Genomic DNA, 27366 nt, shown 5'->3' with positions numbered 1-27366 from the left:
GGTGAATTGAAGCCGGACCACGGCCCAGGGTAACCCGTATTTTGTGTTCCTATCGTCGTTTAATCGTACACGCCACGCAACCTTACTCCCTTTTCCACTTCTCTCTAACCAACCTTTCTTCGAGCTCGAGGATTCAGGTTCCCTATTCTATTTTCCTCTTAGACAAAATTTGTCTAATTGTTCCTTTTTTTTCTTTGTGGAAGAGATGCTCTGCTTTTACCATCTTTGACCAGCCTAATCTATTCTCTTCAGGTCCCTCCTTTTTTCTTGACGTTGACATTGTGTCCTCCGTAAGCATCGTCTGTCCAACCCTTGACACTCGTTCTACCTTTATTTCTCCCATTACTCTTCTCGACCTTGGAGAACAGGGCCGAGAGGTAGTTTACAATCATGGCCGACAAGAAGGCCGCAGTCGCGTCCGGCGCTGACCCAGCCGGCGACGCTGCACGACGACGAAATGTACCTGGTGTTACCCCTGGAGCTTTGGCGCAACAGTCGGAGCTCGACGAGAAGAAGATTCACGGAAAGAATAAGGTATTTAAGATGCACCATACCAGTAACGAGCTTCAAGCTTGAATGGGGACAGGTTGCTTATTTGAATATGAATAGGAGACCTCTGTATTAGATGTACTCGATCGGTGGGAAGTTATTATTGCGCCCCTAATTTTCACGGCCTTCGCCATCTTTACACGTTTATGGAAGATCGGCCTTAGCCCCATTGTTACTTGGGATGTAAGTTAAATTATTCTACCAAGCTTCATAACCCTCGCTAACAACCGTGTAGGAAGCTCAGTTAGTCTAGCCCTCTTACCATTCCTGTCGTTCCTTGACCGCCACGCTAACGCTTATGCCACGATAGCTTCGGAAAATTCGGATCGCATTATATCAAGCGAGAACTGTTCTTCGACGTGTTAGTACAACCCGAAAAGAAAACTCGATTATAATATAGAATATTATTTTTAATACGTGTAACAGACATCCTCCTCTTGGTAAAATTCTTGTCGGTCTTTCCGGAGTTCTAGCTGGTTACAATGGATCATTCGAATTCAAGTCTGGTGAAACATATCCCGAAGAGCTCGACTATACCTTTATGCGAGCCTTCAATGCCTTCTGGGGAATACTATGCGTGCCATTGGCCTACTACACTGCGAGGGAATTGAACTTGAGGCGACCTGCTGTCTGGTTGGTTACGCTTATGGTTCTATGTGAAAACTCGTACACGACGATTAGCCGATTCATCTTACTAGACTCTATGCTTCTCTTCGGTACTGTCGCGACCGTCTTTTGCTGGTCTAAGTTCCATCGCCAACAAAAGGAGAGCTTCGAGCCTGAATGGTTCTTCTGGCTGTTTATGACGGGACTGAGTTTAGGATTCGTTTGTAGTATCAAACTTGTCGGGCTCTTCGTCACCGCTCTCGTTGGTATTTACACAATCGAAGATCTATGGAACAAGTTTGGCAACGTCAAGATGCCGGTTCCGGTGCTCGCCGGCCACTTAGCCGCTCGAATCGTCGGTCTCATTATCATCCCGTTCTTGGTCTATCTGTTCTCCTTCGCGCTTCACTTTGCAATCTTGACCAAGAGTGGGCCAGGAGATGCGCAGATGAGTTCTCTCTTCCAAGCAAACTTAGAAGGTAGCGAGATTGGGCGAAACTCTCCACTTGAAGTTGCTATTGGCTCTAAGGTAACCCTTAAGAACATGGGATACGGCGGTGGTCTCCTCCACAGTCACGTTCAAAGTACGTATATGATGTTTCATACAATGATCTAATAAGAAAGGAAGAAGGAAAAACTAATTCGTACCTAGCCTATCCCGAGGGTTCGTCTCAGCAACAAGTCACTTGTTACCATCACAAAGATGCCAACAACGAGTGGTGGTTCTACCCCAGCCGCCAGGAGCAGGAATATGACCCAGAAGAAGAACCTCGATTCATTGGTAATGGCGATGTCATCCGTTTGATCCACTCCCAAACCGGTCGAAACCTTCACAGTCACGATATCGCTGCCCCTGTTTCGAAGAGTCAAAAGGAAGTTTCTTGCTATGGCAATCTTACCGTAGGTGATGATAAGGACCATTGGCAAATCGAGGTTGTCAAGGATGTTGCTTCTCGCGACAAGAGCAGGGTTCGAACTTTGACTACTGCTTTCAGACTTAAGCATCCTGTGATGGGATGTTACCTGCGAGCCGCCAACGTCAACCTTCCGCAATGGGGTTTCAAGCAGATCGAGGTAACTTGCGACAAGACCAACAACCCCCGTGACGCCTTCACTCACTGGAACGTCGAGGCCCACACCAACGAAAAGCGTAAGTTCTACGAAGCAGACATATGTGTATACAGTGGCTAATCCATTAATAGTTCCTCCTGGAGACCCGGGCAAGTATAAGTCGCCATTCTTCCACGACTTTATCCATCTGAATGTTGCCATGATGACGTCTAACAACGCTCTTGTACCCGATCCCGATAAGCAGGATGATCTTGCTTCTCAGTGGTGGCAATGGCCCATTCTAAACGTCGGTCTACGTATGTGCGGATGGGACGACAAGATCGTCAAGTACTTCCTCCTTGGCAATCCTTTCGTCTACTTGGCTTCGACAGCCTCTTTGGGCGCTGTTGGCCTGGTCACTCTCTGGTACATTCTCCGGTGGCGACGAGGGTTTTATGACTTAACCCAGGATGATATCGACCAAATCCACTTCTCTGGTCTTTATCCTATTCTGGGATGGTTCCTTCACTATCTTCCGTTCGTCATCATGGCTCGAGTTACATACGTCCACCACTACTACCCAGCCCTATACTTCGCCATCTTGAATCTTGGTTTCCTTGTCGACTGGCTCCTAAGGAACCAAAAGAAGGCGATTCAATATCCTATCTACGGAGTCCTCTACACTGTCATCATAGGACTCTACATCTACTTCATCCCCATCTGCTGGGGTATGACGGGTAGCAACCAGAACTACAAGTATATGAAGTGGATGGACAGCTGGCGCATCTCCGACTAAGGGGATGAATTTTAAGCGCCACCGAGTAAAAAGGGGGACGAGCCCGAGGACTGAGGTAGGCTGTTCGGCCTCGGGACAGTGATTCTCATATAGAAGCAGGACTAGACTAGGTAACATGGTCCGATCTGGTTATAATGACCAAAACATCGATTCAGAAATCTCCATCTCCTCTACTACTACTATCTTCTCCGTTGTTTGATGTAACGATACGAAGGGCGAACTTTGCATGAAAAAAGGGAATCAAGAGAGTGGAGTTCACGGTGGTAACGTGGATGAGGCATATTGGGAACACAAAAAAAGATACTCATCAGTATACCACTTTCTAATACAACACGCGATTTTTCCTTTTCTTTCTAAAACAGAAAAAAGATCTATATCAAGAGGTTCTTCATGATGATGGGGGATAAGTTACAAGTCACCATGGTCACAATAATGAAAACGTTGAAGATGAATTCGTTGTTCGTTCGTTCGTTTGATTGTTTGATTGATTGTTTGCTTGGTATATAGGTACGCAAGCAGTAGACATTAGTGCGTAGGGTATCATCGAATGCGCAATGGACGATGCTCCTCCCGAAAGTGCGTGCGTGGTGGCCTTTATGTATGTATGTACAAGTCCCCTCCCCCTTAGACCGGAACACCCAAAAACAAGAGAACCCTTAAGTCAACCAGTATCAGTAGTAGAAGTAGAAGTAGTAGTTCAACATACACGGGGGACCCGGCATCTCGTGGCTTTAATCCGATCTTCAGTTTCATCTTTCATCTCATGACGTCGAATTCATCCAATCCAATACAATCCGGTCCGGTCCAGTTCCTTAAACCACCCCAACCCCATCATGTCAAAACTTCAATCTCGACTTCGACATTAGGTAAAAGCCAGCGTAGCCAAATTCGTTCAGTTAATTAGATAGTGAGTCGGTTGTTTGGTTCTTAACAACACCCACCCGCAGCAGCCCCCCTCCCAGAATCCCCGAGGAGCGGGACCTGCTTACCGACGGCGCCGGGGCCGGGCCCCTTGACGCCGGAGCGGCGGTCGTTGAGGTCGTACTTGCCGGCGTTGATGTTCTCGAAGATGCGCTCGGCGACGCGCATGAACGCTTCCTCGACGTTCTCGCCCGACTTCGCTGACGTCTCGACGTACTGCAGCACGCCGTTGCGGCGCGCCCACTCCTCGGCTTCTTGCTCGGTTACCTCGCGCTTGCTTTCCTGACCTTCGGACGGTTGCGCTTGGTCGAGCTTATTGCCTACGAGGATCACGACGATGTCTGGGTCGGCGATCGCGCGGAGATCGGAGAGCCAGTCGGTTACGTGTGCGAAGGTCGCTTTGCGCGTTATGTCGAAGACGAGGAGGGCGCCGGAGGCGCCGCGGAAGTAGGAGCGGGTTACGGATTTATACTGGGAAGGGGGTTAGTTAGGTGATTAGGTGGCTTGCGCTACGATTGGGAGTAGAGATGTTGCATAAGTTATAGCAGCACATGATTTTAATATCGAAGTCTGGTTGTGTATCCATGGATGTCTTTAGACTCGAGGGGTTGGTGTGGTACATACCGTCTCCTGTCCTGCCGTATCCCATAACGATAGCTTCATGTGCTTCTGGGGTGTGGTGTTGGCACGCGGGGGTTCGGGAAGTCCTCCGTCGGATTTGGGCGCTGCGGGTGGTTTGGAATGCGGCGGTCCAACCGGCACGATCCTCGACCCGAATTCAACGCCGATAGTGACATCGTGCTGTGGGCTGAAGCGTCCCTCGCAGAGTCGGATTGTGAGAGACGATTTACCGCATCCTGAGTCGCCGATACATACGAGCTTGGCGATGTAGTCCCAGGGCGGAGAAGACATTGGGATTAGATAGGGTAGAAGGTATCGGGGGAGATGTAGAGGGCAGTGGCAGTGATCACGAGGGCGGAGTGAAGAGCACCTAGGTAGAGGGTGGTGCTTTCGCTCGTAGACGGCGTCTCTAATGCGACGATATGATAAGCAAGGCCTAAGAGCTCTATCGTTCCGAATTAAGAGTTAGCTTTTAGATTGTACGACTGTAAGATCACGCTCATGTGATAGGTAAAACGAAGCAAGAGACGGCAGGAAATAAGTAGGATAAATTACCTTAGGGTATAAGCTTGAGGACAAAGAAGCAGGTCGTGTAGGCAAGTGATGGAGAACGGAAATACTAATGCAAGTATCAAGGTCTCAGGTCAAGTCAAGTGGCACTTAATATTCGATGATGTCTGCCGGGTTCTGACCTGGGATCCGCCTGGAGTTAAAGGCTTAAAGCTAGTCTATCGATAAAAATGCGTTAACTCAGGTACAACGCTCATTGGTACCCACCTGGGCATATATCAAAGTATCTAAGTATCTAGGTATCCAAGGTTACAGGGATATGTTTCTCCTATCACAGGCTAACAGCCAAGTGAAGCCAGCGTCGGTGTTTTGAGCAGCTGGCAGCGCCGATAGCGCCTGATAAAGGGTGGATGACCTCACCAAGTTAGACACCTGGTATTCTATGAAAGGCTCGTGACGATGTAACACCATATATCGACATTTGTTAAAGGGTCATAGTAAAAATAGCAAGATAATTAATGACTTGAATGACTTTTATCCTTTTATTTTTCTTATCTATATCTTGGCACAAGATCCATTATATCTATTGGTGAGGTGATGAAGAGACAAAGTGACGTACGTACTATTAGGTAGTAGTATATCCTACCGCTCCTGGTGCTCTTAGGCAGCTATGGCTACTACGTTAGCAGATGTATCTAGTACATACATTGGATATCCATATATCTTATCGTAGATAAGCCTCTTTAAGCGTGCAAGTACAAGGTCCGTTAGACACAGTACATCCACTAATACATCCACTAATACATCCGCTACATCCACTTTGACCGCTTCCGTAATGCATTTACGCATCTACAGGCAGACTCTCAAGTCCGGATAAGCAGGTACTTGTACCTAACCTTAGCTGCATGTGAGCAATTCGGGAGAGTCATCCACCATCAATCCTCCATGTCTCGTACATCCACTCTTCACCATTCAAATCATTTCAACAGCCGTCGTTATTGTTGACGCAACGACCACCATTTACTAACTTATTCTTAACCTATCCTTCTTTCAAGCCCATTCTTCACCGTTGTGGACTATTCTAAGCCGGTTGCTCATCGTTTTATATTTCTTTTATTGGCGGGTAATCCGTCCCCCAAAGTTACGTCCGGTTTACGGTTTATGATTAGCAGTCAACTGTGTATGGTTTGCATCACTGTGCCGTCGTCACCGCTAGTGATTGATTTACTTCTTTCAAATCCTGCCTAACCCTCCCTTACCATCTTGCATCTTTAATCTGCTGGAGTCTACCTCCTCCTGCGCCGACAGAACATGTTTTCAGAATGTAAGTCAGCTCCAATACCCATCAAATTTGGAGGCTTTCGGTCTGACGCCTTAACTCCAGACGCCTCAAGGTTTTTAGCTCAGTCGCAGTCCCGATTATCTAACTTCGGCCAACCCGACAACAATGATACCTCAAACCGACAATCACAAGGAACACCAGGTCGTTTTGGTAGACATCCCAGCCGGTCGTCATATCAAACCCGACTCGGAAATCCTTATCAGCCTTCTAATTCTCGGTTCGGAGGTTTCTCGCGATACAATACTACTTCCGATGCCCCGCTCTTCCATAGTGCCTTAAACGAGTATCGGGAAGATGAAGATGACGATGATGCGAGGGAAGCTGCTGATCTCCGAGCCTTGCAACGGTCTCGCCGAGTATTTGTCTCGAGTCGGCTGGAGGAAAGTTCGGCTTCTGAGGGCGATGGTCTCGGTGCCTCATCCGGGCACAATGGGAGTGAGTCGCACGGTAATATGTATTCCAGTGCTCGTCCCATAGGAGGGATCAAAAGCAGTTGGAACGGTGAATCGAGCTTCAAGGATAGGCATTTCAAGCGCGACGGCGGCTTGGCTAAAGAGCCAGATGGTTTAGGCAACACTCGACAAGATTCTGGTAGCGATGAAAGTGGAAAGATGGTTGATATTGGTTTAGAATCGACAGTACTAGACAATGAGGTACCCGATGACCTCTTACAAGAGACCCCTACAGATTCATCACCACCCGCTTTTCAGCAGTTTAAGTCGGCCTCGGGCGGTCCAAAGGGCTTAGGCGGTAGGAGAGGTTCGAACTTAGAGTACGACCAACGCTTGATGCGTCAGGTGATAACAGAGGAGGATGAGGATGATGAAGCGGAAGGAGAAGAAGAACGAGGAGAAATCCCTACGCCGGCGCCCACTCGGATGTATGGTGAGATATTTGTGCATGATCAGTTCTTCGCCTGGATTTACCTCATAGCTGTCGCATCCCTTCTCGCCACCTTCGTGCTAGTATGGTTGCACACATCTGTACCTAACAGGAAGATTGGCGACACCATTTACACGACCCTTCATTCTTCATTCTACCTCCTGGCAGTGGACACTCTAGTTTCGATCATCGTCGCCTTAGTTTGGATGGCAGCCTTGAGGTCCTTTGTTCAACCGTTAGCCCTACTCATTCTACTAGGTGTTCCGATCGTCCTCGTCGCCTTCTCGTTATATCCGATGATCTCTAGTTTTCAAGGACCGGATCATGGATCACGACTGCAGGATGTTGTCATGAGATGGGCTGCCATTATCCCGGGCATATGCTCTGTCGTCTGGGTTTGGCTATTATATAAGGGACGTCATGAGATACAGAGAGCGATAGACATATTGGACTTCTCGAGCCGCATTCTCGCGGCCAACCCAGCGCTTGTGCTTCTTGGGCTTGGTTCGTTGGGCTTCGTTGTCGGGTGGACGTGGATATGGCTGTGGATGTTCACGAGAATTTTCCTTGGCGGCTACTTTTCCAAGTCTCTTTCGGCCTTCGTCATCGGTACTGCAACTTGGTGGCTTGCGGTATTCTTTTTCCTTATGTACGTCTGGACTCTTTCCGTTATGAGCGGAGTCGTTCGCGCTACGACTGGTGGTACAGTATCAAATTGGTATTTCTTCCGTAACAACCAGTCTCCTGCCTCGTCCAACGCGATCGTCAAGGGTGCATTGGGACACTCTACGACGACAGTATTCGGTACGATTTGTGCTTCCACACTTTTGTCGCTGGCAATTCGTGTCCCGATATTGATCCTGCCTCGTCGCATCTCGAGTATATTTGAGTTCATAGGATGGAGGCTGGCGCCCCGTCCAGTATCTGTTTTAACTAACCCCTTGGCATTAACATATGCGTCAATTCACTCGTTGCCCCTGATGGAATCTGCATCACAACTTAGTAGGATCCAGTTTCTGGCTACGGGGCCTACTACGACTCTGACACCGAGCGCATTCTCCCGACGTGGACAGTCCACTGCATCGTTGATGCCATACCGAATGGCGAAGATGCTCCTCCATGCTGCACGGTTCGTAATGTCGACCGCACTAGGATTTGCAGCATGGGTTATGACTGCACGGCAGCTGCAGATTCAACTCCCGGATGGTGGCATCAGAGGAAGCGCGTATGCGTACGTTGTGGGCATGGTAGCTAGTATGATCGGTTGGGGTGTGTTAGGGGCTATGGAAGGTATTTTATCCGGTATTCTCGACGGTGTGCTTATATGCTACGCTAGCGAAAGGCGGCTAGGTAGTGAGCGAGCTACTTACTGTATCGAGGCAGCGAGACTCTTCGAGGAGAGGCGATATGATGAGCGGGACATGGTTTGATAACATTATTTTTTTTTTCTCATTCAACTACAGTTTACGCATTGCACTTTTTAGCCTCGGCGTTTGCGTCTAGGCCGCCAAAGATGGTGGATAGGAGTCTCGAGATTGGACAGGACAGCTTAGATTAGGTCTATTGAAACACTTTCGCAACATAAGCAGTACTTCTAGTGGTGGCATATTGAGTTTGCACTGATCTTACAAAAATTAGGAGACCAAAGGTCAGCAGGTATAAGATGGGAGCCCCGAGCACGAGTTATCTGTTCTCTTCTTTTTGGATCCAATGGGCAGGGACACATTTTATACCTACATCTTGGAACTCCAGACAACGTGTCTTTCTTTGGCCATCATGGCTACGCAAAGAGACCAGCCTGTCAAAGGCACCGATGCCCCCCGTCCAAAAGCTGCTGGTGATCCCGAGGAAGATGAAGAAGAGTGGGATAGCATCGAGCTTCCAGGTACGTTGTTTCTACCTATTTCTTCGTATCAAGCAATATGTGTCAAATACTAACCGGTATCAGATCCAGACGCTGAATGGGAGCAAGTGTACAAATGCGCTGCCGATCCTCGTAAGACACACCTCTTTCCCCCTTTTCGCCCACTGCTGTGTTATATTATATTTCTCGAAACCCTTCATCTCACTTAATGATGAAGCCGATGTCATATATATGTCATTGTAGATAGCTCGTCCTAGATGGCTAACTCGATAACTCCCAGATGCCATCGACTACTACAAAGATGAAGGCCTCATCGAGAAGCCAATCGAGGATGGCTGGACGAACGTGACCCAAGTCCCGGAGGAAATCCGTAGGGGAGAACAGGGGAAAAGGGTCATGTCTACACACGATCCTGCCGGTCTCGGAGATAAGGCCAGGAAGCGGCTCGCCAGGCAGAGAAATGCGAAAGCTGCGGCAGCTGGTGCTAAGACGAAGGCTGGTACTGATGCTGGCTCTGGCTCTGGTTCTGGTACTACCCGTTATATCCCCGATGGGTACGTTCCAACTCCAGCTCCAGCTCCAGCTACGACTACAACTACGGCTACGGCTGCCACTGGAAATAGCGGTCGGATGGCTGATGGATGGATACGTGCCGCGTTGTCCCATCGCCCGCCTTTTGGTGCCTTTCTGGACACCGAGCGACGGGAGACCAAGTAATATCGCCCATGGAAATCCCGGACTACAAGGGATATTGGCGCTCTAGGATATAGACCATGTGGTGCAGATCGAGATGATCTTGAGCCGGAGTTAATTCATTATCGGTATTCACAGTATAGCTTATGTTGGATATTATATTTGTATCAACTAGTCTGTCGCGGAGTCTATAGATAGACCTTTTAATACCGATATATTTCCTTATCTAGAAAATCAATACCTCTATAAGGCCATCGTGACAAAGAGAGGACTTCGACGTCTTGTTATACGATAGGACTATGATAGACTTGGTAGTCGTTGAAACTAGCTTCGTCCATCAAGCATCTAAGTGAATACCTTGAGAGCATATTTCTATTCCAATAATTAATGTTATTGGGGAATAAGATCCTCTCGGCTTGCTATTTCTAGCTTAGCTGATCAACAGATTTACCTTCCATTCTGGATTGGTTACATATATTAGTTAAAGAAAGTGAAGCTATTAGAGCTTACTAAACTTAACGTAGATCTTCATAAATCGATCTTTCTGCTCTGTTTTAATGATGTGAGATAGCTTCTTTACTATAATATCGTCAGTTTAGATATTAGAAAGCACTAATCACATAGTTTTAAATTCGGCCTGACTTAAATATTTAGAACCTTATCTGTCAAGAGGCAAGTCATGCCCGACTGAGCCATTTAAGATATCGGGGGACACAATTACAAGTACCGAGGTATATCTAAGTATAGATCACCTGGCAATACCAAATAGCGCCAACTTTTACTCCTACACACCTCTTAGTCATACGCCGCGTGAGGAAGATCCAAGCCATAGAATTCGTAAGCCGACGGGCACGGTTCGAACAGAATGTCAAATTATACCAGTGGCACTGGCAATGTCGTCAGCTCCAGGCGTCCATATCTCCAAGAGTCTAAGAGCTCCGCCACGATGTATGCAACTGATGATTGGTTGCAAGTTGAGGACTCCAGCAGTGGGGTCAATTGTGAGTTTTAGTTACAGCTGTAACACGAAGGCAAACTGTTAAGCGTCGGGGTTGGAGATGCCGAAACTTTGCTATGTAACTGATCATGGATGATTGATCAGAGGCGGTGCCTTCCCTTTCAAACCTGTTTGTACCTTACCTAGTACGTGCTACGCATGTGTCCCTTCCTCGAATCATCTACCCGTAGTAAGTAGAATCTAGAAGCCAGGAACAATTTTGGAAGCAGCAGTGGCCACTCATGATACAGTAGGCTATTTGGAAGCTACCTAGTCTGCTAGACCATAGATATTTAAATCATAATATAAGGTCCCTGCATGCCATCGTCTGTCTACTTCTCTCTCACATACATTTATTGAACCTAAATACCTCTATTAACCTATCGGATACTTTGAATCCTTAATCCTTTTTTTAGACTGGAACAGAACCCCTCCTTACTATAGAGGACCCCGCCCTTTTCGCTCCAGTTAACAAGAGAACAAGACTATCAGTCGATTACTCCATCCCTCCTGTACCTCATTTTCGATAAATTGATATCACATCATATCACATCGCCAAGTCAAATCTGTACGCATGGCAGATTTCGCACCACCTACGGGTCCGCCGCCCCCTAAGGTACCGGCAGGTTGGGTCGCCCGCTGGAACGACCAGTACAGCGAATGGTAAAATCTGTATATCCCTAATATACCAACCTTGCCATCTAACCCTATCATATACAGGTTCTACGTCAATTCGTTTACCAAGAAATCGCAATGGGAGAAACCCACCGAGCCCGCTCTCGACCCCAACGCCCAAGGCGGCATGCCTCCAGGCCCTCCTCCGGGATATTCCCCTGGCTCCGGCCCTACGCCTAGCGATTCGAAATCCGCGACCGGTCACAACAACCCCTTCATCAACGAATCCACGAAACCCGGATCTAGCTCCCACGTTGACGAAGACGCCGATGCGCGATTAGCGCGGCAACTGCAAGAGGAAGAGAACGCCCGCGGTGCAGGAGGAGGTGCCGCGGCATCGTACGCTAGCACCCCGGTTCCAGGCGGCCATTCGCCATACCCAGATCAGTTACCCGCGAGAGGATCCGGCGGCGGTACCACCGATAAGGCAAAGGGCCTTTTAGGGAAGTTCTTCGGCAACAAGAACAAGCAGCAGGGTGGTGGATACGGCGGAGGATACGGTGGCGGCGGATATTCCGGACAGCAGTATCCTCCCCAGCAACAGTACGGTGGTTACGGAAGCCCCGCACCCCAACAGGGATACTACCAAAGCCCCCCGCCTCAAGGCCAATACGGCGGCTACGGCGCGCCTCCCCAGCAATACGGTGGTTATGGCGGTTACCCTCAGCAAAACCAGGGCGGGTACTATGGCGGTCAGCAAGCTGCGCCGAAGAAGTCCGGCGGTATGGGAGCGGCCGGAGGAGCGGCACTGGGTCTGGGCGCTGGTTTGATCGGAGGTGCGTTAATCGCTGATGCGATTGGCGATCACGAGGAGCATGAGGCGTACCAGGATGGTTATCAAGATGGTCAGGACAATGATTTCGGCGGTGGAGACTTTGGCGGCGACTTCTAAGCTTGAAACTCTGTGATTAAAGTCATGGGATTTTAAGAGTGTGTTTATATTGCGATATGACTTTTTAAACTTCTACCACCGTATGCATACTTCATAGGGAGAGATGGGGGGAGGAAGAGGGAGGGAGACGAACGGGTTAGACTGGAGATTCAAGAAAGGAGAGAAGAGATATGGATACATTGAATTATGAATGATATGAACCCGAACCAGAAGCATAAATGGATATGAGAAATGAAATAAGAAAGGAGACAGATGCTAGGTAAATGTGACATTTCGGGTTAGGTCTAGCATAGTGTATCTGTGGATAGGCTTTACAACACAACTCTGTTCGTCACTTTGTCATTCTCGTGAATATTCTCACAGACGATGTAGCAATGTCTCGTCTCATCCAAAGCATGTCTATATTCAGGATACGAAGTAGAAGCTACCGTTCCTTTATCCCATAATCTTCTATAACCTGGTATTTGTATACTCTAGCTTCTTAGGCTTTCCATCATCTACCTCTTCCCACCTTTCTTTCCGTTCCCCTTGGACGGCTCACTCCTTGAGGGTTCGTCCTCATCCTTCTTGCTTCCCTGCCCGGCCATGTAGGCGGCCATATCGAAATTGCCCATGGGGTTGGCACCGGATTGCTGACCCCCGCCCATTAAACTGCCCATCGGGCTCTTCTTCTGCTGCTCTTCCCACTCGGCGCGCATCTCGGGGTCCACTGGAAATGATGTCGTTAGCTAACTACACACACATGGCATTGAAAGTAAATAGAGGTTGGGAGGGATAAAGGTTAACTTACTGTTATCAATCAACTTCGGTAGACCAAGGAACAACACCATGCTAACCAGCCCCATGAGAATCATGGGGTTCTTCAGAATACCGAAAATCGAAACTGCCACATATCGTATTAGCCATCATCCGTTCCCCCATTCTCCTCCCTATTCACAAGCCTAACAGAACCAGTAAGGAAAGCAAAGCAAAGGAACGGAAACTCACAAGACCCCCTCTCAACAAAATACTCCTTCGGTCCCAAAACCCGCACAGGGAACCGTCCGTATTCACCACCGCTCCGCGGCGCCTCCGCGCCCTTATTCTCCCAATCGTTCCCGCGGTACGTCTCCCACGCGCGCACCAACAGCCCCGTCCACTCCTTCTCTCCCCCCTCCGCGGCGTACACGTCCACGCGCAACGGCGCGAAGGCGTGTGTCCCGCAGTGGATGTCCGCGAGGTAGGACCCTGGGGTTACGTTGCGGAAGGCGAAGTCGTTGGTGGAGGAGAGGGGTGCGGTGAATGATTGCTGGAGGGAGGAGAGTGTCGCGTGGGTGCTGGGGGGGAGGGCGTGTGGGTTTGGGAGGACGGCTGAGGAGGGGATCCAGAGCGTGAAGGATGTTTGGGGGGTTTGGGGGGAGGCGGAGACGAGGGAGAGAGCGCTGAGGAGCGCGGAGGTGAGGGTTGTGCGCATTTTTGCTGCTTTCTCGATGGGGAGGTGGTCGTTGTCGGTGACTGGTAATTATGTATGTATGTGAGAAGCTTGGGGCTATGATGCTATTGATTGTAGAGTTGAAGTTGGACATACATAATAATTTTGTGGGACCGGCTAGCGATTGGTCTTGGCGCCAGCTATGCACCTGGAAGGCACACCCGTTCTATCATAGGCTTCAACTTGGGCAACCTTGAAGTGCGTAGATTATGTAATTGACTCAGCCCTTTCCTACTTTCACAATTTGGAATTTATAGACTTTGATTCTTCCTTATTTTTTCCAATATAGAAATATTCTTGGTTATTTAAGATCGCAAATGGTTGGTAAGTTTCAAATCAGATAAACCGTTGGTTGTTAAAGGACCAATAACTACAGGCAGATTGCTAACTAATTTAGATGGTGGGTATAATCATTCACATATAAAAGTGCACAGGGGAATTATTATACCACCGTTGGTGCTGCTTCTTCCTTCTTAGTCTCTGCTCCTGAGCTTCCTTGCCCCTCAGTGGTGGCGGCGGCAGCCTTCTTGAAAGATTGCTCGAAGTCGGCAATAATGTCGTCGATGTGTTCCGTACCAACAGAGATGCGGATTAGGTCCTCAGTTGTACCAGAAGCAATCTTCTCTTCATCCGACAATTGCTCATGTGTTGTGGTCCATGGGTGAATAGCGAGTGTCTTGGAGTCGCCTACATTAGCCAAGTTGCTGATCAGCTTGAATCCGTCAACGATCTGGCTACCAGCGGCACCACCACCCTTAACGCCAAAGCTCAAAACGCCACCAAATCCCCTCTTCAGGTATTTCTTAGCCAGTGCGTGGCTAGGGTGATCTTCTAGTCCGGGATACGATACCCAGCTTACGTACGGGCTAGCCTTTAGCCATTTTGTAAGTGCAAGGGCGTTCTGCGCATGTCTCTCAGCTCTTAAGCTGAGGGTCTCGAGACCGAGGATGAGTTGTTGCGCAGCGAAAGGGTTCAATGAAGCGCCAAGATCACGTAGAATCTCAACTCTCACACGAACAGCAAATGAAAGGAAACCGAAGGTCTCCCAGAATTTTAACCCGTGGTAACCCGCCGACGGCTTAATAAATTGGGGAAACCGGGCGGCGTTTTCACCCCAGTTGAATTTTCCACCATCGACGATGACGCCAGCAATTGTCGTTCCGTGGCCGCCAATCCACTTGGTCGCAGAGTGTACGACGATGTCTGCTCCGTGTTCAATAGGCCTGACGAAGTAGCCACCCGCTCCGAATGTATTATCGACCTACTCATGTTAACAATGGATCCCTTACTAGAATTGTTTACCCGAAAGGAATTATAACTACTTACCACGACAGGGACACCCTTCGCATGTGCAACCTTTGCAATGGCTTCAAAGTCCGGTACGTTATATCGCGGGTTGCCGATGCTCTCGATGTAAATAGCTTTAGTTCTGTCGTCGATGGCCGCTGCAAAGTCCTCGGGATTATCACCCTTGATGAACTTGGTATGGATTCCAAACCGCGGCAGAAGAACCTTAAGCTGGTTGTAAGTACCGCCGTAAAGGTTGGTCGTTGAAATAATATTGTCGCCGACTTCCGCGAGGGCAGAGAGAGCCATGAACTGAGCAGCTTGGCCGGACGCAGATGCGACGGCTGCGGCACCACCCTCTAAGGCAGCAATTCGTTTTTCGAAGACATCGACAGTCGGCTATTAAAATCAGATTAGCATCAGCCCGTGTATGCTGAAAGCAAGCGATCTCACGTTCATGATACGGCTGTAGATATTGCCCTCCTCTTTGAGAGAGAACAGTCTAGCGCCGTGTGCCGAGTCATTGAAAGCGAAGCTCTAGTAATCGAGATCAGTCCGCTATACATGTGTCCTACGAAAATTTCTAGGCGAACGAACGGTTGTTGCGTATATGGGAACGGCGCGAGAGTTGGTGGCCGGATCTATCTGCTGGCTACGACATGGTTAGCATTCAATGTCTCGGATCTCATATGGCATCATCCATACCCCGCATGGAGCTGCAGAGTCTCGAAGTTTTTGCTCAATTCCTCTGCCATTGCAACTGACTTAGGTTCTTGCGTGATATATGAAAGATGTCGTGTATACGGGAAATAAGTGAGTAGGGAATAAACACTTGGTATGAGAAGACCAAGTCAGTCGTATGACCGGATTTAACCAGGTATTTGGGTTCACAAGCTGCTTGGACAATGGGCCTTCTCTACATAGTGTTACGGAAACACGGCTATTGGATTAACTTATAGGTATTTCCGCATCGCAAAGAGCCTTCCGATAATGGGATTTAGCTTTCGAGTGAATCCTCACTCTCAGGTCCCTATTTGGGGTATTGTGGAGTAACGGCACGAAGCACGCCATCGACCATCTTCGATAGACTTGCCTTGTAAGGACTTCTACGACCAATAGGAAAGAGGATTTATCCTAGCTCTATTAGCAAGCCGTTGATTAGGAAGTCGCTCATCTTGAGAGACTTGAACGGATATCGCCCAATGAATCAGCTGGTGCATGGCCAATTGTCTAGGTTAGTTCTCAACATTCAGCACATTTTATTTCCTTTTTACCTAGCACAATGCTAAGAGATAATCATTTAAAATCATATATAGAGGTACTAATTCATGAGTTAATTCGTAAATTAATTCATAAAGTTAACACATAGAATCGATTTTAAAGGAATGGATTTAGGATAATACGTGGGGTATTCCATCGGATCTTGGAAAGCTGAGAAAGCGATGGCGGGGTAATATAATGCATCATACCACCGCCGTATGGCGACAGATTCTACGCCCACCCACACTGCCATCCTGCCGCTCGCGTACCGGTAGATGGTGTAGCACACCCATACCAAACTGTCGGAATCTGCAATTAAAGTTACCGAAAATCCAAGGTGATGGATCTAAGATTCATTAGGATTCATTAGTGCCAAGCTTGCCGACATCGCTTTACGTCTTAAACTTCAACAATTATCTAATCCACGATAAAAAAGACACAAGAGATGCATTGACGTCAAACAACTAATGGTGGTATATTGGATCTAGTTCGTCCCGCCTTCGTGAAATAAGAGAGCACTACTGGACTCGGCTCTCTTCCAGTTAAGGTATAACTATTACTGTTTCGAAAGTATCACACCCAAATAAAACTCCTAAACTGCGCCCTTCTCCATTCCCGTGAACTCGTCGAGATAATTGTACCGAATCAGCTTGTCATCTAGACTAAGCCTTGATATCCGGTTCTCACGCTCGTTACCACCGTTCCCTTACCCCCCGAGATTTTTTGTAACCCCCGTGACTGAGGACGGGTTCATTGATGATGAAGAAGACGAAGAAGATGATGAGAGCCTAGCTCTTGCCTAGGTGTAAATACACTTTATCCCAACTCCCCGCCGGGGCCGGCACCGTTTGATAATCGAGTGACGGCCGGTATGGTGACAGCGGGATATCGGTATACCTCGTGTTCCCGGGGGACAACCAACCGACGCCGGCAGCCAGGCTCATGCGACTCACGCTTAAGCGGCTTGGGGGGCTTCCTTCATCGGGGGCACGCTTAAAGGGCCCTTTGAGCTGCCATTGTTGCGACGGAACTTGGGGAGGGGGAGCGATAGTCCTAAACCCGACTTCGACACCTCCTTTCCCACAAGGATGGCGGATACGGTCCATAGCAGGAACTCCATCGCACCGAAGGCGATGCTGGCCTGCGCGGCGCCGCACACGGATCCTCGGCAGAAGAGTAGTCGCGACATGAACACAGAGAGAGCGATGAAACCTGCGAAGTAGAAGAGCGCGTTGCAGGCTTCGAGACCTACGGCTACGAGTTGGTGTGATACTAGAAGACTTGTAAGCGGGGTTTTCTGGGAGGGAGGAGGAAGGAGACTTACGCTTAGGTGCGAATCGTGGTGTTAGTTCGAGGTACAAGACTGAGATGATTGTGAAGACAGATACGGCTAGCAGCCAGTTGATCTGAGAGGGAGATGAAGTCAAGGTGTCCACGTTATACCAATGGGCGACTTGTTAGGCTCACGTTAGTTAAATGTTCGGTTTCCTATACAATTGGCGTTCAACATACCATAGGCTGTAAGTCCCATGACGATGATGGCGAAGAGCATCTGGGCGGCTCGAAGGCCGAGGATGATGAAGCTTGATGAGATCATGTTGGCGGTAGGGAATCGGGGTGAACGGTTGGGAAAGCGAGCGTCACGGTGCGTAGTAGTCGTCATATAAACACTTTAACAATTACACTAGATGGTTATTTGTTCGACTTGTAGATAGGGAGCGACAGCAGCAGTAATATGCGGAAGAGAGAGAAAGATCAATATCCCAAAGAACGGAAGAAGGGCACCAGGCACGTCGCAGACAAATTAGATAGAATGGATGGTTTAAAGAGGAAAGATCGAAAGGAGAAAAAAACAGGAAAATACCAACGGTTGTTCATGCGTACTCATGGGGGGTATCACTGGCTAATTATCAAAGATTTCATCAGGGTGAAATCGGGGCCTTGTTGAAAGGCGATCGCGTGTACGCAGTCGCACTGAGCTCTGATCGTCCACAGCGATGCGATGTTCTGATACCCATGAGACCATCTGAAACAAGCAACGATCAGGGGTGCCGAGCGATGCTATGCGCCAGCGCATTTGAGAATTCCCGAAAGGGGAGCGGAACCTCCAATCCAGACCAATGATCTCGCAGTCATCTGCCGGGCTCGGTCCCACAGGGGGGTTCGCAATGCACAGAGCGACTTTGATACTTTGGTGAGTGGACAAGGTGGTTTCGACGTTTGGGGATTCTGGGGCTAATAGATCCGAAAGCCACCAGTTTCTTTGAGGTTTTGGGTCTTTGCGGGCGGATCACTTCTATTTTCGAGTTGACACTTTATGATCATGATGAGAGATATATGCCCGAATCTCTCGTCGAAAATAAAGACTTCTACAAATTGAAATGTCTTGATTTTTGAATTTAAAGAGACATCTAGACCCTGCTCATGTTGGCGGCAAGCCGCGAATTAGTATCTAGGGGCATGGAATATGCCGCCGGGCGCCTGCATGTTAACGCTTACACACGCAAAAACTTGCGTGATACATAGCAGCGCCCAACCGCCAATATCTATGTATCCACCCGCCTAAGTCTAAATATTGTTTCCGTGTACTTATGACTCCTAGATGGTGATAAGATTAACTAGAAACCGACCATGATGAAGAAAGTCAAGAAAGCTTAATAAATTGAAAGAGATTGAAACATAGATTGCGGGGATGGAGCCAAAAATAATTAAATGTTTTGAAAAACAAGCTCGGAATCTTGTATCAGACAGTGTTCTGAAATCTTAAAGCCATCTTGGCTACGAGAGCCAAGTCGTCTCGAGGCTAGCATCATACACAGCCAAGAAATGGATTCGTACGCGATCAGATCCGGGAACATGTGCTATGTTAGAAGCGAAAACTAATGCGGAAACGGGTTAGCGAAGAGCGTAGCCATTCCGGGGCACATATATAATCATTAAGTGCACTTTGCAATAACCTGGAATGGTCATCATTAGTTCGGACCAACATAATCTGGGGCATTGGTCTAGGCCGACCACGCCGAGCAACCGTCCCGAACGGAGGATTTAAAGGTCGCACACAAGAGACCGGCTCCGAGATACACAGGTATGTGTTCGATCGTGTCTTATCATCATGGGTTCGAATTTATATCTGTTAAGAAGTATTTTTCGAAAGAAAGGATATCTGTTCCAACTTTAATTGAAGACTATACCCCTCCTTATTGACGAGTTATTGTGACTTGTTTCCTTTCTAGTTTCGGACTAGAGTTGACGATAATTAATGAATCGGAAGATCTTGCGTATTTGGAGTTATTTTGATATTGAAGTCAGGAACATTGAGTCATTTTTAGATTGACACCTGTTCTCATTGACCGGAAGCATTCATTAAATCGCCTGACAACCTCGAAGGTTAGCGATCCTTCGGATAAGAGTCACGACAACGGAAGGCTTCTTCGGATCTGAGCGCCGCGTGTCGGCCACGTATAATAAATCATCCTAAGGTTAATCGCCAAATTCGGAAGGATTGAATCGTTGAAATTCCCTATCGTACGTTCGCATTACTGAAACGGTCAACCTTGAGAGAGGTACATAATATCCCGAGGCTTCAGCACTGGACTCAGCCACCTCTGCTTTTTCGACCAAACAAAGCGAAAATTAACGAAGCAAAAATTACCCAGGCTGCGAGATTACATGCAGGAAGATGGCGTTTATGTAAGCTCCTGTAGGCTTAGGTTGATAATAGTGACGTAGGTTAAAGCATCTTTCAATTGTATCTCACTTTTCGGACCAATCAGATCAAAGACTTTGAAACCCCATATTGCACTATTGCTCCGAGGTTCCCATATTGGCGAATCAGGTTCGATCTCCTTGTAGGTAATACGCAAGCCTCGGCTCGACCAGAAGAGTCCCTTGGCAATTTCGTGCATCGCTGAAAAAAGAAGCAAGAACATGTGCTGCTCACTCGACTAGCTTCATTCAACTACTGCTTATGAAAATCCTTGAAAAATAGATAGGGGCGCGATGTTTCCAGTCTCGGGGGGATTTGGTTTTCTTCTCTAGCACAGCATCGGGGCAATTTGGAGCTACTTACGTACTTAAACGTGTTTCCAAGCTCGAAAGTCAAGTTGGTGTTTCCTTCTCCAGATATATCAATGTTTAACTGAGCTTAGAGCACTCCACACCTCGGTATCTACCCATACTAAGTGGGTCACAACTGTGGAAGTACACCAGCTTTACAATAAAGATCGCGACCCGAGGATAAACCTAGAACTTAAACTTCCCCCCTTACGTTTGTCCCCTTCATCATACCTTGTACTTACCAACCTATCGACTTATCAACTGCCGTTGGGAACCCGTTGCACCAGTTGCATCATTCAATCCGATACAACTGCAGCTGCAGCTTCAACACCAACATACTCGCATCCTTACTACCCTCGACCTATTTAACCGGAATATTAAGTAACGATGGGAGGAATTGGCCCTGATCCGCAGACTGTTGCGTATATTAAAGAGTTGTCAAAACCACCACCTCCAGGTTCGCCTTACGCTTTGCCTGTTCCCGGTTCCGAACGCGAGGGGAGATCTCCCATCTATAGGCATTATCAATTCACCGACAAGCCTTTGCTCGAAACTTATGTGCCCGAAATTCGCACATTTTACGATCTGTTCCAAGATGCCGTAAAGCGATTCCCCGATAACAAATGCCTCGGCACGCGATCCTGGAACCCGACGACTAAGTCCTGGGAGAATCACTTCAACTGGCAGACGTACGCTGAAGTTGCTACGCGAAGCAAGAACTTCGGATCGGGTATATATGAGCTTCATCGCCGTATTGGTATTCCCGCTGGCAGCAGCCATGGAGTTGGTATCTGGAGTCAGAATAGAGCCGAATGGCAGATCACAGGTAAGCTCCCGAGATTGAAGAATGACGCGACTTGCTAACTTGCCTAATCAAAGATCTCGGATTGACATCGCAGTCGCTCTTCTCTGTCTCGCTCTACGAAACCCTAGGACCCGATGCCTCCGAATACATTATCAGACACTCCGAACTCTCCTGCGTAGTGTCCTCGCTACCTCATATCCCAACCCTGCTTGCCCTCGCACCCCGAATACCTCACCTCAAATTAATCATCTCTATGGACCCCCTAGACTCTGGTGAACCTGAGGGATACTCCAAATTGGCGATGCTGAATGGTATCGCTGCTCAGCATGGAGTTCAGATATGGTCTTTCCAGGATGTCGAAGCCCTCGGGGCGAAAGCTGCCCACGCTGCGCGACCTCCCCGTCCTGAAGATATCCTCACCATCAATTACACATCCGGCACGACCGGTGATCCCAAAGGTGTGGTACTTACCCATGCCAACTGTGTCGCGGCCGTCGCCAGTGCTCGCTCCAGCGGGTCTTATGCCGAAAAGGACGTCACTTTCTCTTATCTACCTCTTGCTCACATCTACGGGCGAATGATTGACCAATGTGCGGTGACTACGGGTTGCGCCGTTGGATATTTCCATGGAGATATGTTGGGAGTTGTTGACGACATGAAACTTTTAAGACCTACTGGGTTCGTCTCGGTGCCTCGTCTGTTCAACCGAATTGCTATGGCTATTCGAACCCAGAGTGTTGAGGCGGATGGTGTGAAGGGTGCTCTCTCACGGAGAGCGATAGAAGCGAAGAAGGCCAGCATGAAACTGCCACCTGGCCAGGCGCATAACAAGCACTTCCTCTATGACAGAATATGGACGCCCAAGGTACGAGCTGCTGTTGGCTTGGATCGATGTCGTTCTATGGTGAGCGGAAGCGCACAACTCGACCCTAACGTTCACGAGTTTCTCCGAGCAGCCATGGGAAATTTCTTCTGTCAAGGCTACGGTCTTACAGAATCATACGCCGCGGCATCATTCCAGCTCGATGGCGACTTTACAGTTGGCAACGTAGGCGGCCCGATGCCTGGTGTAGAAATATGTCTAGAATCCCAACCGGAACTTGAATATCTAGTTACGGACAAGCCTAGGCCACGAGGTGAGCTGCTATTGAGAGGACCATTCATTTTCGGCGGATACCTAAAGAACGAGGAGGAGACCAAGAAAGCCTTGGAGGCTGATGGATGGTTTCACACGGGTGATATCGCCGAGATCGACGAATTAGGCCGAATCAAGATCATCGACCGTAAGAAGAACGTCCTCAAACTGTCTCAAGGAGAATATATTTCCCCGGAGCGAATTGAGAATGTGTTCATGGGTAATTCGTCCCTGATTGCTTCTGCCTTCGTTCACGGCGAACCCAGTCAGTCAACGCTAGTCGGCATCTTCGGCGTAGATCCGGCCACATTCGGACCTTTCGCCAGTAAGGTGCTGAAGAAGACGATAGACGCCGGAGATATCGAAGGTATCAAGACCGCCGCTCAGGATCCCCGTGTGGTAAAGGCCATGGTTAAACATCTCGAAGAGATTGCCAAGAAGTACAAATTCAACGGTTACGAACGCGTACGCAATTGTCTACTAGACGTCGAACCGTTTACCGTAGAGAACGAGCTCTTAACACCAACGTAAGTTACATTTTCATCTCGAGCCTACACATGTCCTTGCTAACAGAATCGCTTGCAGCCTAAAACTTAAGAGACCCCAAACAGTACGGAAGTTCAGGACCGATATTGATCGGATGTATGATGAAATCAATTCGGAAACAACAAGCGTCAAAGCCAGGCTATAGTCCGGCAATCGAGGTTGTATGTACAAGGTATAAACTGTACATTTTCGTTCACTTGTGTATAACATCGACGGCGTTAAGCCAGCTTAAATATAATGCATCATTGCTTAATGTTTTAACACCGTTCATTGTTTAAATATTTTCATTCCGTGTTTTTATAAAAATAAAAAGTAAAGTTTTAATATATATAATTATATTAAAAATTAAATAAAAAAATATAATATTTATATATAAATTAAAATTTAAAATTTAAAATTAAATGATAAAAAACTTTAAATTTTAAACTAAATATATAACTTATATGTAAAATTAAATTATTATTTATTATACGAATTTAAGAGTTTAAAACGTTACAAGTGGGGACAACATGCAACATGGCCATGAACGCGCCGAACACATCGTCGAGGCGCAAAGAAGTTATTGATTTAACTAGTGATAATGACGATGAAGAAAGTGATGTTGTTACTCGAGATAAATCCAGTCTACAACTACCCTTGAAACGGCTAGGCCATCGTTCAAACTCAATTAATGGCTACCATTCGAAAGTCAAGACAAACGGACCGTCCATCTCCAACACACCACAACATGTTCAACCTTCACCATCCTTACCCTCGCCTTTCTCCATCCAAGCCCAGGAACATCCGACAAAGCGGCGGAAGATACAACACGGGAGTAGTCGCCAGCCAGCCTTGCCTTCTCCCTCGCCCTCGACAGACACTAAAGCCTTAACGAGATGTTTACAAAACCAAGTGTTCCCACACCTCGAACGTGCCGTGAAGAAACTTGATAAAAACATCTACGATGTCGAGAAGCTCGGTGGGAAGATCATTGGTAGGGTTGCCAACCAGCAATTTGAACGTCATTTTCACGATGGCAATGGCAAGTTGGCACCGGACATCGAAGCCTCCGTGATAGTCCAGATTCACGGACTGGTAGCAGAGTTCATAAAGGGAAATGTAGGGGTTCCCAACATCTATTCAACGAGCATGACTTCTAACTCATGCATTTTAGGAATTTCGACGTGACCTTGCTCCTCCGATACCACCATCACCATCATTACCTCCAAACCCCGTATTCGAACCCAAAGCACCTATTATGACATCAGTTATACCTTCTATTGAGAACCCGGTAGACGAATCTCCGCCTCATTATGATGATGAATATGAGGGAGATGGCGGAAAAGAAAGCTCGAGAAATGGTCCGAAGCCTGAGGAATCAACCCGACAGCAAGTCTGGACGCCGCCCCGAATCCTGCCGAAGAAGAAGCCACCACTTTCACCTCAACAGCAACGAACGAGAATAAAGGCAACACAGTGGCAGTCAGGTAGAAGCTATGAATTCAAAAGGGACAGGTCGCCAGCACACATGGAGAATCGGTGGTTTGGTCTACTTTCAAGGCCGTATCTACCCGCCGAGGAACGGCGCTTAATCACGAGGGGCGTAAGCAGAGGCCGGGGATACCGTATTGGGAACGAGCAACTACGCCAACCAAGTGTGTATCATGTCGACTTCAGCGACGGAGAAGTTAAATACCTTAGATATCTCGCAAGATCGTTATACGGCAGACCAGCTCGGGGCCAGAGATCAGACTCGGAGGACCTACGTCGTCTACTGAAGAAATCCGGCGCCGATGCTTTAATAGCTCGTATTACCGACGTTCATCGTCACCGATATACCAATTTTCAAGATCCTCCTCTATTCCTGCTACAGCGTTCCCCAGATGATATCAAGAATTTTTTGCATGACCTTCACCATAAACATGTTGACGAGGAGAAGAAATCGTTATTTCTCGAGCGAGACGATGCGAATTCCCAATTTGATGTCGCGAGGACAGCAGCAGTGCCATCGCTGTTATTGGCAAGAGAGATCGTCGGCAACCGCCTCGGGGCTACTAGACGCTACGTAAACTTCAATACAGCGTTAAAGAGTAATAGGGAGGACTATCTCGAGCCAAAGGTCGAATGGACAAACTGTGCTGGCGATATCATGACTATTGCCTGGACTCCGGATTCCACCCGCTTCATTTGTGGCACTACCACACACTCGGATTCGCACAACCAGCAGTACAACAAACCCGGAAATCTTCTATTTGGCTCTGTGGCCGAGAACACCCTACAAGCGTATCCTGATCACCGAATCCCTCGCCCTCTCGTCGAACATGGCGATAATTCTTTGCCGTCAATGAGGGAGTCACAAGATCCTTGGCTCTACACCTCGGTCGTCTCATCAGACTATGATCCCACGACAGGCTGGCTCTTCACTTCAAGCTTCGACCACACAGTCAGGGTTTGGTGCCCTTCTGAGACGAATAAAAGCGGTGTAACCCTTCGGCATACATGGGGGCACGAGGGACGCGTCAATTTTGTAGTAACGAACAAAAACAAAGCCATCAGCAAAGTAGCTACAGCTGCTGATATCCCTGAGAATGCGGTACGAGTCTACCATGCATCATTAGATGGTGAGACCCTCTTGGGATATGACTATAATGAGTTTACTTGCAAACGGGTCCACGGTGAAGACTATGTACCTTCAGACAAATGGGCATACTTTCCGTCAGCGATCCGCTGGGGGGTAGAATCAAGCGTGAACCACCTTCTGCTAGTCGGCTATTCTCCACGAAGCCTTAACGGTGATGACAACGACATCCCAGAAGATAAGCATAAAACCGGGGAGCTGTGCCTCTGGGATACGAACACAAATACCGAGGTTAAAGTAAACAGCGCTGCCACGTCGAACGTCTTCGAGGTCGTGTGGCACCCTTCTCGGCCGAGTTTCGCCGTGGCAACTTCGGCCTCCCAGACTTCGGAAAAGATTGAGGAACATATCCGAACTCAGATTCGTCTTTTCGAGCTAAACGAGACCGGGCAGTACGGCGTGGTGAAGACGCTTGACTGTCCTGCGATTGATATCAACGAGATCACGATCAGGTATAGACACATCCTACTTTATCAAATTCAAGATGCTAACTTAGAGGCAGGCCTAACAGCATTTTATATTCGTATCTCGCTGCCGGTTGTACTGATGGCAAAGTCTACATCTGGGACTCGGCGAGGAGTGAGGACGACGACCCTATCTGCGTCCTCAAACATGGCGGTAAGGACTTATTCTATCTCTATTTGACGATATATCTAATCTCAATTCAGACCCAGTTGAAGAACTCATCGGAGACCGAGAACAAGAAGACGTAGGAGTCAAATTTACAGCATGGGCCACAACAACCGACCGACTATATACCGGCTCATCCGACGGTGTTGTCAAAGTGTGGAACATACGACACGGAAAGGGGGTCCTAGTGAGAGATCTCATCGAAGTAGCCGCGCCCATCACAGCCGGCGCTTTCTCGCCGGACTTCAATAAACTACTCATCGGAGATGGCAGCGGACGCGTCTACCTCATGGACGTAGACAGCGACAAGGAGGACGGGCAACCTCAGAACCAGAATAATCCAGCCTCCGTCTCGTCGGCCTTCTTCAACCTACAGTTCGGCGGGCAACAACGCGCCATCCGTCGCCCCCGCCCATTCATTCCTCACCCCACACCCCCTCCCCCAGATTCGGCCGGGGGACACGAAGACCTCGAGTCAGAAGCCCAGGTCGGACAGCAGCTAGCCAAAAAATACCTACACAAGTCGCAGCTCGTCCTCCACCCCAACCCCACCATCGGCGCCGTCCAAGGTCCCCGGTACGTCGAAACGAACCTCTTCCGCGCCGAAGCGCATCTCGACGGAAACACTGAGGCGCCGCTTCTAGCTACCTTCGAGGCCCAGCAGCGGGCGAACCACGCGTTTTCGAGGAAAACCCGGTTCGCGAAGCAGAGGGGGGAGAACTTGGTTATTGGGGATGGTGCAAGGTATGCGCATAGCAGGAATTTGTCGAGGGATGGGGAGGGGAGGTTGGATGGGCTGACGAGGAGGGTGTTGGAGCGGGAGGGGGCGGAGGTTGAGGTTGATTGGAGGGATTTGGATTATGAGGATGATTGAGGGTGTGAGAGAGATTGTGAGTAGAAGTACAAAGATGTGTGAGAGGGTAAAGGGGGAGACAATGGGATTATTAGTCAGTTTATACTTGTTATAGCTGTTACTGTAGTTTGACTTAGGGAGAATAAAGAAAAATAGATACGTATCATTAAGTCACGGCGTGTTGTTACTTTGTGTTGGAAATGTGTCAGGGCTTATAATTATACGTTATGGATAATGTTTTGAGCTTTTACTGTTGTTGTTGTATATATGCCAAAGCTATGAGAATGTGATATGTAAATGTTTCCTTA

General features: G+C 48.2%; 10 protein-coding genes across 10 annotated transcripts; 6 read left to right on the top strand and 4 right to left on the bottom strand.

Annotated features, from left to right (window-relative positions):
* Window positions 1-390: 390 nt before the first annotated feature.
* Window positions 391-3456, top strand: GGS22DRAFT_195727 (glycosyltransferase family 39 protein; the record flags this gene model as incomplete). Its single annotated transcript, XM_047965707.1, has 7 exons — window positions 391-534; window positions 610-732; window positions 785-792; window positions 860-910; window positions 976-1739; window positions 1808-2305; window positions 2358-3456. The coding sequence occupies 7 exons, from the start codon at window positions 391-393 to the stop codon at window positions 2999-3001; spliced, it is 2232 nt and encodes a 743-aa protein (XP_047816269.1). The 3' UTR covers window positions 3002-3456.
* GGS22DRAFT_169385 (GTP-binding protein rab2) lies at window positions 3452-5121 on the bottom strand. The gene is made up of 2 exons (XM_047962317.1): window positions 4547-5121; window positions 3452-4393 (listed from the first exon to the last, which is right to left on the bottom strand). The coding sequence occupies exons 1-2, from the start codon at window positions 4832-4834 to the stop codon at window positions 3929-3931; spliced, it is 753 nt and encodes a 250-aa protein (XP_047816268.1). The 5' UTR covers window positions 4835-5121; the 3' UTR covers window positions 3452-3928.
* A 1026-nt stretch (window positions 5122-6147) lies between these two features.
* On the top strand, window positions 6148-8847 carry GGS22DRAFT_44037 (uncharacterized protein). Its single transcript, XM_047967093.1, has 2 exons — window positions 6148-6377; window positions 6438-8847. The coding sequence occupies exons 1-2, from the start codon at window positions 6365-6367 to the stop codon at window positions 8705-8707; spliced, it is 2283 nt and encodes a 760-aa protein (XP_047816267.1). The 5' UTR covers window positions 6148-6364; the 3' UTR covers window positions 8708-8847.
* Window positions 8848-10082, top strand: GGS22DRAFT_44038 (uncharacterized protein). The gene is made up of 3 exons (XM_047967094.1): window positions 8848-9162; window positions 9226-9273; window positions 9422-10082. Exons 1-3 carry the CDS (start codon window positions 8988-8990, stop codon window positions 9856-9858), a joined length of 660 nt encoding a protein of 219 aa, XP_047816266.1. The 5' UTR covers window positions 8848-8987; the 3' UTR covers window positions 9859-10082.
* Window positions 10083-10922: 840 nt separating this feature from the next.
* GGS22DRAFT_169381 (uncharacterized protein) lies at window positions 10923-12732 on the top strand. The gene is made up of 2 exons (XM_047962316.1): window positions 10923-11494; window positions 11552-12732. The coding sequence occupies exons 1-2, from the start codon at window positions 11406-11408 to the stop codon at window positions 12396-12398; spliced, it is 936 nt and encodes a 311-aa protein (XP_047816265.1). The 5' UTR covers window positions 10923-11405; the 3' UTR covers window positions 12399-12732.
* A 37-nt stretch (window positions 12733-12769) lies between these two features.
* Window positions 12770-13948, bottom strand: GGS22DRAFT_169379 (uncharacterized protein). Its single transcript, XM_047962315.1, has 3 exons — window positions 13386-13948; window positions 13189-13281; window positions 12770-13107 (listed from the first exon to the last, which is right to left on the bottom strand). The coding sequence occupies exons 1-3, from the start codon at window positions 13849-13851 to the stop codon at window positions 12896-12898; spliced, it is 771 nt and encodes a 256-aa protein (XP_047816264.1). The 5' UTR covers window positions 13852-13948; the 3' UTR covers window positions 12770-12895.
* Window positions 13949-14090: 142 nt separating this feature from the next.
* Window positions 14091-16196, bottom strand: GGS22DRAFT_169378 (O-acetylhomoserine ami). Its single transcript, XM_047962314.1, has 5 exons — window positions 15862-16196; window positions 15754-15808; window positions 15610-15693; window positions 15196-15555; window positions 14091-15130 (listed from the first exon to the last, which is right to left on the bottom strand). The coding sequence occupies exons 1-5, from the start codon at window positions 15909-15911 to the stop codon at window positions 14312-14314; spliced, it is 1368 nt and encodes a 455-aa protein (XP_047816263.1). The 5' UTR covers window positions 15912-16196; the 3' UTR covers window positions 14091-14311.
* Window positions 16197-16795: 599 nt separating this feature from the next.
* GGS22DRAFT_169372 (membrane-associating domain-containing protein) lies at window positions 16796-18548 on the bottom strand. The gene is made up of 3 exons (XM_047962313.1): window positions 17929-18548; window positions 17741-17869; window positions 16796-17688 (listed from the first exon to the last, which is right to left on the bottom strand). Exons 1-3 carry the CDS (start codon window positions 18077-18079, stop codon window positions 17372-17374), a joined length of 597 nt encoding a protein of 198 aa, XP_047816262.1. The 5' UTR covers window positions 18080-18548; the 3' UTR covers window positions 16796-17371.
* Window positions 18549-20335: 1787 nt separating this feature from the next.
* GGS22DRAFT_169371 (acetyl-CoA synthetase-like protein) lies at window positions 20336-23286 on the top strand. Its single transcript, XM_047962312.1, has 3 exons — window positions 20336-21298; window positions 21352-22939; window positions 22998-23286. Exons 1-3 carry the CDS (start codon window positions 20860-20862, stop codon window positions 23101-23103), a joined length of 2133 nt encoding a protein of 710 aa, XP_047816261.1. The 5' UTR covers window positions 20336-20859; the 3' UTR covers window positions 23104-23286.
* Window positions 23287-23456: 170 nt separating this feature from the next.
* On the top strand, window positions 23457-27358 carry GGS22DRAFT_43983 (WD40 repeat-like protein). Its single transcript, XM_047967092.1, has 4 exons — window positions 23457-24056; window positions 24112-26027; window positions 26078-26193; window positions 26244-27358. The coding sequence occupies exons 1-4, from the start codon at window positions 23475-23477 to the stop codon at window positions 27077-27079; spliced, it is 3450 nt and encodes a 1149-aa protein (XP_047816260.1). The 5' UTR covers window positions 23457-23474; the 3' UTR covers window positions 27080-27358.
* Window positions 27359-27366: the final 8 nt, after the last annotated feature.

This window comes from Annulohypoxylon maeteangense (genome assembly GCF_022496945.1).
Source record: "Annulohypoxylon maeteangense strain CBS 123835 unplaced genomic scaffold GGS22scaffold_15, whole genome shotgun sequence".
Lineage (NCBI taxonomy): Eukaryota > Fungi > Ascomycota > Sordariomycetes > Xylariales > Hypoxylaceae > Annulohypoxylon > Annulohypoxylon maeteangense.
The sequence above is the reverse complement of the archived record's forward strand: the minus strand, read 5'-3'. Positions and strand labels throughout refer to the sequence as shown.